Source organism: Mastigoproctus giganteus, chromosome 9, assembly GCF_048544385.1.
Source record: "Mastigoproctus giganteus isolate SK-2022 chromosome 9, ASM4854438v1, whole genome shotgun sequence".
NCBI classification, from domain to species: Eukaryota; Metazoa; Arthropoda; class Arachnida; order Uropygi; family Thelyphonidae; genus Mastigoproctus; species Mastigoproctus giganteus.
In genome coordinates, this window is record NC_143583.1 from 63,531,650 (window position 1) to 63,545,880 (window position 14,231).

Sequence of the window (14,231 nt, forward strand, 5' to 3'; positions counted from 1 at the left end):
TATATAGCAAACTTGTCACATAGAGTGAATTGTCATGCAGCAAACTATTGTACATGAATTGTCTTGCAGTGAATTGATGTGATCCCAAGTAGCTTGATCTCAATACCTGCAGGTTTTTCTTTTAAAAACTGTCTGTTAATTAGTGCTCATAATACCTCTGTGATGGTAGGCTCAAAAACTGGAGTAGCAAGGATATTAAGAGAGTCTGTTGTCTCATTAATTTGAATGTTGAAAAAGGAAACTACAAGAATTGCTGTGAAGTTGGATTTATATTTGATAGACATTTACTATTATCTAGAAAGAATTTCCAAAAGAAGTGACAAATTAAACAATTTCCATTAATACATATCAATGACATAAAACAGAACATGAATCATGTTTACATGTTTGCTATTTATAGTTAAATGTTTAAGTATGCTGATAGAAGAATGTCTTCCTCTGATAAGTCTATTTAAAGAAAAGGTTTGATGGGATGAGAACAGTTATAGGAGCACTTTTAGGTGTTACAAAATTAACTGTGGTTTTAAATTTTGTAACACTGAAAAGAAACTTTTGAAAGAAGGCAAATTAATGAACTCCTCAAGAAAAGAACTTCTGAACCATAACTTCTGGTGAAAGCAATCCTAAACAGGCCAAGTATAATTAGTATTTCATAAGAACCAGCTCAAATTGTAAATCAGCTTTAATTTGAATCTGATCCTGTTAGCATATGTTGATGAAAACAAGGTATTTGCTATGTACCAACATAGTTTTGTATGTACTTAACATAATGCGTCATTAATTGTTAGATTACACTGGCTGCCTGTAGCGGAAATTGTGTCCCTGTACATTTCTATTAATAAAGAATTTTATTATTATTATTACTCATAATTATATTGAGACTAGCATAATATCATAATAATATGTTATACATTATTATCATATTATCTAATCCTTTTTTCTAGATTTAATGTCATTCTTATTTTATGATAAATTTGCATTAAAAATTGTAAATTTTTATAAATAAATCTCTCTATAAGTAAATTTGTGTATTTTGATTATTTTATTTTATTTATTTATTTTTATTTTTCAAGAGAGTTTCTTTTAGTGGTGGCAGGCGTCAATATGTACGCAGAAGTTTACCAAATCCCATGGGTGTGGCTATTCATGATTCATTTGTATATTGGGTAGATAGAAATTTACGCACCATATTTCGTGCAAGTAAATATGTTGGAACCAACAGTACTAATACGGAAACTCTAAAATCTGATATGGACACTCTCCGTGACATTGTAATATTTGATGTGAAAAACCAGCCATCAGGTAAGTTATTTTTGTAAAATTTGCATAATAGTAATCAATATTTTAGATTTTCTTGTTCAGTATGTCAAGATAATATTCAGCACTATATGCAAGGTGTTTTTTTTGTCAGAGTATGTATGTTTAACATTAATTATATTCACTTTTACACTTACAATGGTATGAATTGGTACATGTATTTACACCTATTTCTTCAAAACTGGTGCAAATGCATCCATCAAGCATCCAGTAGCCTTTCACAGCTCATCTCCAATCTCACATACAAATTTTTTTTTTTTTTTTTTTTTTTCCAAATAAGAAAAAAAGAAAAAATTTACATGTATATTTAATTAAATAAACAAAGAGTTTAATTAAAATTTTTAAAACCAAACATTATTCGAAAGGACCAGATGAAATACTTCCCATATTTTGGAAAAAATATGGGAAACCTTTAGAATCTATCATTTTAAACTTTTTTAATACTTAACTCATAGAAGGATGTTTGAAAACTGCATTAATTTTTCCTATTTACAAAAAAAAAAAAAAAATTACTCAAGAACTGCAATAGAAAACTGTTGTCCTATACTTCTTTTAAATTCTTTAGCTAAATTATTTAATTCTATAATATCACAGAAACCAACAATGTATCTTTAACAGTATACTGCTAGTGCACAGCATGGTTTTAGACCTGGAGGATTAGTGATAACAAACCTGTGTTCCTTTTGGCAACATGTTACCACAGCAGTTGACAGGAGAATGCAGGTAGATGTTATTTACATCTTCCTCTCCAGGGCTTTTGATTCTGTAAATCACAAGCTCCTCCTATTAAAATTGCATGCTTTTGGTATCTGGGACCCTCTACTGCATTGGGCTAAAAATATATTTATCATCACGTGAATACAGAGTAATAATATCAGGACAAAAATCTTCCCATTCACAGTCAACAATGGTGTTCCTCAAGGATCTAGTCTTGGCCCTCTAATTTTCAGCATCTGTGTGTACTAATTTCACCAAATTCATTTCTATTAGCTGTATTAGGCTTTGCCGATGATTTTAAACTGTTTGCTATAATATCAATATCATTACCAGTGCGGAAAATAAACTTACAGGATAATTTAAACAATGGGCTGATGCAAATTACTTGTATATCAATACTAGAAAGTGTTTTGTAATTTCCTATGCTGATCAAATATAATAAACTCCATTTTACCAAATAAAATCAAAAAGAAAAGATTTAGGAATTATATTTTCATCAAACTGCAAATTTAAAAGTCATATTAATATAATATGAGTATCCCCAATATGAATATATGAGAATCCCCAATCTGAAAACCAAAAAGCTTCAAAAAACTGAAACTTTTCGAAAAAGACTGAAAAGTTCTGGAAACTGGAAAAGAGCTGTGACATTGTGTGTACGTCAGTAAAGCGGCAGTTATCATCAGCGCTAGGCATCTAGTCCATTACTCAATGTTTGTTTAGTTTATTCTCTGCTCTGTGGTGCAAAGATATTGTTAAAAATGTCAAAAAAAATGATACCCCAGGTAACAGTAATAAGAAGAAGAGGAAGCATTTAAGTTTATCTATAGAACAGAAAGTGAATTTGTTGAAGAAACTGGGCAGCAGTGTAAGTGTGAGATATCTTACAGAAGAGTTTGGTATTAGAATGACCACCATCTATGACCTGAAGAAAGAGAAGGATAAACTGTTCAAGTTCTATGCTGAAAGTGATGAACAGAAGTTGATGAAAAATAGAAAAACACTGCATAAATCTCGATTGTGTTTTGAAAGAGTGGATCCATCAACGTCGCAGTGAACACATGCCACTTACTGGTCAGCTGATCATGGAACAAAAAAAGATCTATAAAGAACTAAAAATTGGAGTGAACTGTGAATATTCAACAGGATGGTTACAGAAAGTCAAGAAAAGACATGGCATTAAATTTTTAAAGATATGTGGTGATAAAGCATCTGCTGATCACAAGGCAGCAAAGAAATTCATTGATGAGTTTCCATGGTCATCGCTGATGAAAACCTGGCAGCAGAACAAGTCCATAATGCCGATGAAACATCATTGTTTTGGCATTATTGAGCGCCTCCGTAGCCAGGTGGGCAGGAGTGGCAGTGCGTAGCACACGCTTTTTGATTAGACCGGGGTTTGAGCCCGTGACCACCAAATACGGAGGATGCGGAAAGGTCAGGGAATGACCACCGCAAATCCCCGGAGCAATGTGGCCTTAGTTGCTAATGCTCCTAAAAACCAAATAACATAACATTAGCATTATTGCCCCAGGAAGACACTAACTACAGCTGATGAGAGAGAGCCCCAACAAGAATTAAGGATGCCAAGGACTGATTAACTGTGCTGGGATGTACTAATGCAGCAGGCACACACACATAAATTTAAACTTACTGTGATAGGCCAAACCTTGCATCCTCATTGTTTTAAAGGAGTGAATTTCTTACCAGTCTATTATTATGCTAACAAAAAGGCATGGATCAACAGAAACATCTTTTCTGATTGGTTTCACAAACATTTTGTACCAGCCTGTACCAGATGATGACTGCAAGATTTTGTTATTTCTTGACAACTGTTCTGCTCATCCTCCAGCTGAGATGCTCATCAAAAATAATGTTTATGCCATGTACTTTCCCCTCTAAACATGACTTCATTAATTCAGCCATGTGACCAGGGTATCCTTAGATCAATGAAGTGTAAATATAAACACACTTTCTTGAACAGCATGCTGGCAGCAGTGAACAGAGATGTGTGTGTGGAAGGTTTCAGAAGGAGTTTAACCTGAAGGATGTCGTATATGCTGTTGCAAATGCTTAGGCCTTGGTGACTAAAGACACAGTTAAGCATGCCTGGTACAACCTCTCGCCTGTGACTATGCTCAGTGATGATGATGAATAAGCTAATAATTTTGAGAAAAAGATGGTCTGAACTCCTTACATAATCAAAAACAGTGCCTTCGGAGTCTTCCAGTAAGCTAGAAAAAGTGGATATCGAAGAAGCCTTTAACATTGATGATGAGGTTGCAGTTGTTTATTCAATGACTGATGATGAAATAGCTGAAATGGTTTTGAATCAAGGCAATCATGGTAAAAGTGACGATGAAGATGACATTGTTAGCACTGCAGTAAAAATGCCTCTAGATGACATGGTGAAAAAGTGTGATGAACTCATTGAAGGACTAGTGCAGCATGTGTTTGTAAAATTTGTAAAATAAAAGAGAGACTTTTACAACAAAAACCTTTGTTAATGAGGCAAATGACTCTGGAAGAAACATTTAAAAAGGCCATTCAACACAATGTCTCCTCATCCCTGAAGGCCCATTCCTGGTCCCTCAACCACTTGTGATGTTCCTTCTCAAGATGGTAAATAAAAAGGAATTTGTTGCATTTATATTCTTTTGGAAGCAGAGACCATCATGTTTTTCTGGTAAATAAAATTGAATTTTTTGCATGAAATATAAATTTTATTTCCCATTACTTCAACTCCACCATGCCATGTATTCCAAAATCCGAAACATTTCAGGTCCCAAGCATTTTGGATTAGGAATACTTAACCTGTATCAAGAAAAGGATTTCAAATTTTAGGCCTTATTAAATATTTGTCATACAGTCTAAAATCATATCACTTCGTCAAAAAACTGTGTTCAACTATGGTAATTCCTGTTTTGGAATACAGATCCCTATATCAAAAAACAGGAATCCAAATAAACAATGTTTATTTGGATTCAGCAAAATTACTGTTTTGTGACAGGTCTCCTTATCAAAAAAAATATATAGAACAAATAGAAACAGTTCAGAGAAAAGCAATAATTTATTACCTTAAAAGATAATACCTTAGAATATCACAATCCAAATTAGTGCAGTTATCTGAACATATTGAAGAACAATTATTGGGTTAAGATTTATATATAAAGTTTGAAATATTATTTAAAATACTATTTTAAATAATGAATTGCTTCCTTACATTTATTATGAGTTCCTCACAAAATTTTAAGATCACACAAATTGTTCTATTTGAGCTTTCAAACTGACTATGGGCACAACAGTCCTATCTACATATGGTTAAATTTACTGAATACTAACAATATTGATCCTTTTATACCATATGATGAATTTTTAAAATCATTGAAATTACTGTTTAATATAAATAGTTTTACAGATTAATGTTTTATTTTATTTTCTTTTATTAAAATCATTATGTCTTTATGTATGATGTATGATTTTATGTTATAACTAGACATTGGATTATATGCACCAAAATGCTAATATATGTACTACAATTTTTGCATTTATTACTCATTTATTACAATTAATTTAACCACAATTTCTCTGTATGTGAAAGTAATAAAACCATTTATGAAAAGTTTTAACTTCTTTTTTAAAAGTTTTTCCTTTCAAACTCACACCTGGAATAATTTTTGTTACAATACATATTCTCAAAGTGATCCATTGTAAATTGGTGGCCTTGCAAGCAAGTAAATATAGACGTGATGGTTCTGCATCTAATTTTCCACATATAAAATGTAGAATATAGTGGCCACAAACATGTGCCATTTAGTTAACAGACATCCAGATATAGCTTTCTCTAATATCTTGATAAATTTCATGAATAAATAGCATTAAGGTAATTCTTTCTCAAGATATATTTGTCTGGTATACTTTGATTTATACATTATTTTTTAAAAAATTGCTTGAAGACTCAATTGTTTAACTTATCGAAAGGAATAGTCTGCTTACCAGGACCTGTATCTCACTCTGCATCACAGGGTGAGATACAAGTGAGATACAGACATTAAAAATCACTTTTCTCTTCTTTTGAAGTACATCTTGATTAAAAGTGACTGCTCTGGAAATTTTACCTTGCTTTTCCTTTGCTTGCCATAATGTTTTCACATGTTGGTCAATCTGGAATTTTTTCTTGCATGAAATGTTCTTTTCACTAACAACCCAGAACACAATAATACCATCCATAGTAAAATATTTTTTGCGATTGGCAATCCACAATTTCATCCGAAGTTTTGTAACAGATTTAATTTTTGGCATGTTTAACAAAAACATTTTATCTGATGTATTCGATAGCATGAGAATGAATAACAAAACAGAATTAAAATTGTGGGGTATTTATGTGTTTATTTATTTATTTTTTTCTTTCCTTTCATTTGCTAGCATTATTTTCTAAATTCGCTCATTACCCTCGCTTTCCATGAATTCGCACATTACCCTCGCTTTCCACGACCCTTTTCCCACTGACTTACTGGTTGTTTTCTTTCTTCACCTGCTGGGCATTACTCGTTAGCAGTCTTTTATCTGTAAATTTTGACACATCATCCCTGTTCTCCTGCAACTCTATAACAAAGGTTTCCCACTGGAGACCTCTCCATCTACCAGATATCCACTCTCTGATAATGTAGTAGGGTTTTTCACATATTTACATTATGATCTGAAATTGATCAGTCTCTTTCATCTCTTTTCCACTATTTTCACATACTGCCTACTATTTTTAAACATGATTTTCCCATTTTTAAACTAATTTTAAACATTAGTTAAAAATTATTTTCTCTTGTAAAGTGAAAATCATGTTTAACTAATCTAGTTAGCTATTTTGACATTGTCAAGAGCTGGATTTAGGTAATAATTTCGACATTGTTTATTTGGATTTCAGCAAAAGCATTTGAATCAATCCCACATGAATGGTTACTTTATAAGCTGGAACAGCTTATAAAGTAACCATTGGAATCACAGGGAAAATCCTTAGATGGATAGCTGGATGGCTTCAGGGCAGGAGGCAGAGGGTTGTGATAAATGGTTATTCCTCAGATTGAGTTGATAGAAGTATGGTTCCCCAAGGATGAGTGTTAGGACCACTGTTATTTTTGATTTTCATAAATGACATCGATGAAGGGATAGAGGGCAGGATGTCTAAATTTGCAGATGATGTAAAGATTAGTAGAGTAGTTAATGATCACCACCAAGCAGAGTCACTTCAGAGTAACCTAGATAGACTTCAAGGATGGTCAGAAAAATGACAGCTATGTTGACACCTGAGGAACAGTAACCCCAGAATAACTTATACACTTGGTGGGGTTGAACTAAAGCCAAGTAGTGGAGGAAAGGGACTTGGGTGTTATGATACGGTCAGACATGAAGTTCTCCGAGCATTGTAGACAGGTTGCAAGGAAGGCCCATGGTGTCCTATCGTTGATTTATTGAACAATTGCTAGTAGAGATAAGGACTTCATGATCCCATTATATAAGGCTATTGTTAGACCACACTTGGAATACTGTGTTCAAGTATGGAGACTACACCTAAAGAAAGATTTTTTTCCTTGAAAGGATCCAAAGATGAGTAAAATGCCTGGTGAGATTGGCAAAAGGGCGTCCTTTGAGGAAAGACTTCGACTATGTGGGTTGCAGGCTCGGAAACTAGGCAACTTAGAGGAAACTTCATTGAGGCTGTGAGAGTCATAAGTAATTTGAACGAGGATGAAATTTTCACGGTTATAAATGATTCTAGAACTAGGAGCCGTAATTTCAAGTTACGAGGGGGAGATGTTTAGACTGGATTGCATTAAGTTTTATTTTAACCAGCAAGGTGGTAGAGGCTGACAGTTTGGGGAAATTCAAAGGTTAGCTGGATAATTACCCAAGGGAGGAGGGGAATGCATAGGTTGTCTGTTTCCTTTTCTGTTATTATTATTATTTTTTTCTTTAATTTTCCTTTTTCTTTTTTTTTTTTTTTTTATGTGAACCCCAAACACGAGAGGCATTAGAACGTATAGTACTTAGTACCATGCTTGGGTTGGACGTTGAGAAGACAAAAGAAGATATTTGTTGACATTGGACTTGAGCTTCTGTAGACTGTAATTTTCAGGAAATATGTGTGAAGGAAGGTTGTTCCAGAAAACGGCAGTTGAATGAATAAATGAGGAAGATGAAAAGTTGGTTCTGTGGGTTTGAAGTTGGACAGTAAATGGATGTTGGCTGGTGGTGGCACGTGTTCAGACTGTTTTGAAAGAGAGAGCGGGAATTATAGAAGCCAATTCAGAAGAACAGTGCCCATGGAAGTATTTGTAGAAGAGGCATGCAGCAGAAACAGTACGTCTATGAGAAAGCGAGTGGAGAGACTCTGTTAGAGATGAATCATTAATTAACCTGACTGCCCTCTTCTGAATGGAATCAAGAAGCCTGAGAGAGGTTTTGGGGGAACCACCCCAGATGTGGGAACAATATTCCATGGCAGGGCGGATTTGCGATTTATACAGAGTGAGCAGCTGTTTGGTAGAAAAGTAACGCTAGAGCGAAAGGGAAAACCAAGTTTTTTAGATGCAGAGGAAGCAATATTTGTAATGTGCTTGTGCCAAGAGAGATTAGAAGTCAGGGTAATCCCCAAAAGAATATATCTGATTTCTAGGCAAAATGATATATCATTTTGCCTAGAAATTAGAGTGTCACTAAAGATAAGCATAGGAGCAGAAGAATCCTTTTTGCGAGATATAAAACAAGACTGAGTTTTAGAAGGATTGAAATCAACTAAGTTGTCTTTGCCCCACTGGAGAATTACCTGAAGATCGGCATTTAAGGAATTGGTAGCAGATTTTCGAGAAGTTGAAGCTGATTGAGCAGGACAAGGTTTCTCAAAATGGAAAATGGAATGCAATGTGCTATCATCGGCAAAACTATGGATAGGATTTACAGTCAATGGAAGAAGGTCATTAATATACAAGAGGAAAAGAGTGGGGGAAAGAACTGAACCTTGGGGGACACCGGCATTAGTGGAGAAGTTAGAAGACAGAGAGCCATCTACCATCACCCTCAGTGAGCGATCAGAGAGAAAACTGGATAACCAATTATAAAAACAGTTGGAAAACCATAAGATGGAAGCTTGTTTAGAAGACCTTTATGCCAAACACGATCAAAAGCCTTTGAGATGTCAAGAGCAACTACTTGTGTTTCACCGAACCTTTCCATTGAATTAGTCCATAAATGGGTAACATAAGCCAGAATATCACCAATGGATCGACACTGACAGAATCCATACTGGCAATCGTTGATCAGATGGAAGGTTTCTAGGTAGTTTAAGAGTTGGCGGTTAATTGATTTCTCCATTACTTTAGAAAGAGTAGAAGTGATTGCAATGGGATGATAATTGGAATGGAGAGATTTGTCATCCTTTTTAGGAACTGGCTGGATATGAGCAAATTTCCAAGCAGAAGTAAAAACACCTTTGGAATATGAAAGTGAAACAAGGTGGCAAAGAATAGGAGTAAATTCAGGAGCACAGGTTTTAAAAACAAGTGGAGAAATACCATAAGAACTGGAGCTTTCTTAGCATCAAGATTCATGAAAATCCTTCTGATATCCTTTTGACGGAAGACCACAGGAGGCATTGAATGGAGCGTGTTGGGAATAGTGGGAGGTGTTTTACCAAGATCATTAATACATGAGCTGGAAGAAAAATGGGATGCTAGCAGGTCAGCTTTATTCTTGGCTGAAGTGACAACAGAACCATCTGGTTTGGACAGAGGTCGGATCAGAGATGGGCAAAAGTTGCGGCCAATAGCTTTGGCAAGAGACCAGAATGCCCGGCTACCATTAGGGCAAGAAGCAAGTTTTCTACTCTTAGCCTGTTCAAACTCTAGTTTAGACTGATTAATAACTGCTTTACAATTGTTGCGAGCTTTGGTGTAGGCAGAAAATGAAACTGAAGAATTAGAAACAAGCCAATTACGATATGCAACATTCTTCTCTTGAACAGCCTTAGCACATTTATTGGAAAACCAAGGTTTACATAAAGAACGAGATTTTAAAGTGGAGTGTGGGATAAAGAATTCCATTCCTGCAAGAATAATTTCACTGACACGATCTGAGCAAACGTTGACATCAGAAGTTTTGAAACAGTAATCCGACCAAGGAAAAGAAGAAAAGAAGTCTCGCAGGTCATCCCATTTTGCATTCTTGTAATGCCAAACAACACGAGGTTGGGAACAGCCATGAGATAAAGGTTCCATTGGAGAAGAGACAATCACCAAGTTGTGATCTGAAGTGCCTAAAGGAACTCTCACTTCAACCGTGTACTTAGAAGGGTTGTTTGTGAGAAAAGATCAAGCGTATTGGCTGTATGATTAGGATTGTCCGGTATTCTTGTAGGTAAAAGAACAATCTGTGCTAGGTCATTAGTAATTGCAAAAGCCTCAGCATCTCGACCTGCTGGGCCAGTGTGACTAGAAAATGGAAGCCAGCTGGAGTTGTGAACATTAAAATCACCAAGGAAAATTACCTCACTGTTAGGAAAGTTGGACTGGAAAAAGTCAAGTTGCAAAGATAGGAAGTCAAAGAGCTCCTAGTGATTAGTGGAGTTGGGAGAACGGTAGAGACAACAAATGAATTTGGCACAATGAGGTAGAGAGTTTTAAGCCAGAGAAGATCAAAGAGAGGAGATTCCAAATTGCCAAGTCTCTGACAGGGAATATCAAAATGGACATATGCACAAGTACCACCTTTCAGGTGAAAGGAATCATACAGCGAATAATTTGGGCATCTGAGATGAGCAGTAATTGAATCAACTGATAACTGAGATTCTGTCAGAAAAAGTACATGGGGTTTGGCAGACTGCAAGTGGAAATAGACATCGTTGAGATTAGAATTGAGACCACATATATTTGTGAAATGAATTAGGAAGTGCTTGGGAGGTTTAGATCTTTTCGCAGATAAGCTTGCTCTATTAGTTTGACAATTCATGGTGTATTCAATAGTAAGAAAAAGTGGGTGGGACATGCTGTATGAAGTAATGAAATTTTTGGATATGGCGTACACGTGGTAAGAATATACCCAGATCCTTGACATAACGTGGCCTCGACAGTGCTCCCCACATACACACTACTCAAACTCCCTCCAGTCACTATCTGGCAGAGTAGAGGTAGCAAGATTATACACTAGCTGATCTGGAAGCTTCCTAGAGAGTTACCAATAGGTTCGTTCCGGTGTACTAACTAGCGGCCAGCCTGCGAACACCGTTTTAGAGTTGTACTCTCGAAATGTAAGGAATATTGGATCTCGCCACGCCACGACGTTCATTATAACGTCAAACGTCATCAATCATACTGCATGATGGAAGAGATAGGGAAGGGTTGACCGGAACTTAGCTCTAGAGACTAAACATGGGTTCCTCCACTTCAAGCCTCCAATAAGCAAAGTGGTGGTATTTCACCGGTTGATGAGAGTCATCTACCACCTAGTACTGCCTGGTAACACAGAGGGGCGGCGTTCCTCCATGTGATGTGGGCGCCACACCTCGACCCCTGCTTACATTTGTTCACACCTGGGTGGTCACCCACCATCGTGAAGGTGCAAGCAGAGGATTTGGCTGTCACAGACCGTCCGGACTTCGCCGAAATTGGGTCCACTTGACTTGAGTGTCACCCGAATATCAGTTCCATCATCGTTTTAGACTCCCAGGTCGCAAGTACAGCTTGCCTGGCATATCTGAGAGAATGTCTGTGACAACCTTAATTTTTATTATTATTTATTTTGTTTTATTTTATTTATTTATTTTTATTTTTTTTTGTGCTTGTGCAGTATAGGCTTCCTTGCACCACATTGCCATTGCTAATACTAATACTACTTCCCTTACTTAAAGGTCCTCAGATGGTACCATTTGGCTCAACAGTTATAAATCTCATGTTTACTATGTATGGCACAGTTTACCCTCAAGGCACTTATTTCCTTTCCCCTTTAATGTCACCCCTATGACCTGCTCTCTAATGGTAGTGGTGCTCCCTCAACATTCAGAAACAAACATATTTTCTTCCATTTTCCAAAATTAACATTAGCATTCTTCCTTTATAAAAACCATGCTGTTTCCTTGAGAAAACCTTGTCTATCCACAAGGCAACAGCAAAGTCATCCCCAAGTTTTAAAATTGATATTTGTTAATTACATAACACCGAATTTTCCTTCAATCAGCATTTGAAGCTAATTTAATGCCATTTTATTAGCCCTGTGTTCAAAGTAGCCATTACCATTTTCACAAGCCTTGTATAACCAGATGACTACACTGTCCACAAAGATTCTGCTGATTGCCTCCCCTTAATACAAGCCTACTCTTTCTTCTACCATATTCTTCCTTTCTAAAACAATAAAAATAAACATAACATCAAATTTATGCCACAATATGCATTTCATATAATCTGAAATCTAATTATTACACATGCATTATATCGGGTTTTACCCTGACTTATATAAAATAATAAAAAAAGAAGAAGAAGAAAAAAAAAAAAAAAAAAGTAATCACTCTTAAACCATGCGGAAGTAATAGTACCGCAACTTGCAGGTGCCTAAGGCTGGAGATTAGACATTTGCGAGGTGATCTGATTAAGGTTTATAAGGCCTTGAATGGGTTGAGTATGCTGAATTCTGATGGGATTCTTCTGCTTGCTCAGATCATGAACCTTAGGGGGCATAAATTCAAATTGAGTAAAGACTGTTATAGAATAGATGTGCAGAAATTTGCCTTTAGCCAGCAGATGGTTAATTGTTGGAACAAACTTCCATTTGTCATTGTGGAAGCTGATATCTTAAATAAATTCAAGGAGGAACTCTGGACAAACTTTTAGAGGCAATACATGTGTGAAATTGGGGGTTTTTTTTTGTTTTTTTTGTTTTTTTTTTCCTTTGGCTGATGCTGCATAATTCATACGCTTGCTTTCTTGCATCACATGCCTCCATTACTACTACTACATATTAGGTTACTACTGCTGTTACCATAACAAAAAATAATAATGACTAACCAATCAAATTGATTAAACAAGGAAAATCTATTCATGCCATGGGAAGAGACCCTCAGCCCTTCATGTGGTTAGCTCAGTGCTGCAGCCTGTTTTACGTAAAAATAATGAAAAGATCCATTCCTTAAGACAAAAGCAGACTCCCAAAGAAGAGATGAACTGAAATTATAAAATAATAAGAGAAAACACCCACACCTGTCAACATCCCAAAAGGTTGTATTTATATAGTGAACTGCTGACATACAGCAAAGAATTCATTGGTGATCCTATATGATTTATGGAAAGCTAAAACAAAAGACCTAACTAATCCACAGAAACATTAACTCAAATATGGCCAGCTCTCTGCAATCTAACTTAAAACACGAACATATGAAATGCAAATTTTGAGTCAACCTATGGTGAATTATACAAAATAATTTAATAAACATAACTAAAAAATAATTTAAGTAAAATATTTTTTATCTTATTTATTTAAAAATTTACTGATCAAATAATAAAAAAAAGAAGAAAAAAAAAAGAAGTAATCACTCTTAAACCATGTGGAAGTAATAGTTGGCATCCTTTTGATGGAAAACCACAACTGGCATTGAATAGAGTGTACTGGGAATGGTAGGAGGTGGTTTACCAATATCATCAATGGAAGAGTTAGAAGAAAAGTAGGATTCTAACAGATCAGCGTTATCTCTAGCTGAGGTGGCAATAGAACTATTGGGGTTTATAGATGGTGTATAGATTGGGAAAACTTTATGGCCAGTAGTTTTGGCAAGAGACCAGGATGCTCAACTACTAAAAAACAAGTTTTCTACTCTTAGCCTGTTCAAATTCTAGTTTGGACTGATTAATAACTGCCGTACAATTGTTGTGATAAGCAGAAAATTTAAGAAATAAGCAGATTAATAACTGCTGTACAGTTGTTTGGTATAAGCAGAAAATTGATCTGGAGATTTGAATTGCTATATGTAATCAAATTGCTATATCCATTCCTCAGCATATTTATTGAAAACCAAGGTTTAGATAAAGGACAAGATTTTAAAGTGAAGAGCAGAATAAAGGATTTCATCCTTACAAGAATAAATTCAGTGACATGATCTGAACAAACATTGAGATCAGATTTAAACAGTAATCCAATCAAGTAAATGAAGAGTAGAAATTTCA

General features: G+C 35.4%; 1 protein-coding gene across 1 annotated transcript in view; it reads left to right on the top strand.

The window, feature by feature from the left end:
• The window catches only part of mgl (low-density lipoprotein receptor-related protein megalin), a 1,043,262-nt gene that overhangs the window by 557,655 nt on the left and 471,376 nt on the right, over window positions 1-14,231 (top strand). Inside the window, exon 41 of the mRNA XM_090381453.1 lies at window positions 1,074-1,302. Coding sequence (XP_090237579.1) covers window positions 1,074-1,302 — 229 coding nt within the window. The remainder of the gene's footprint in view (window positions 1-1,073; window positions 1,303-14,231) is intronic.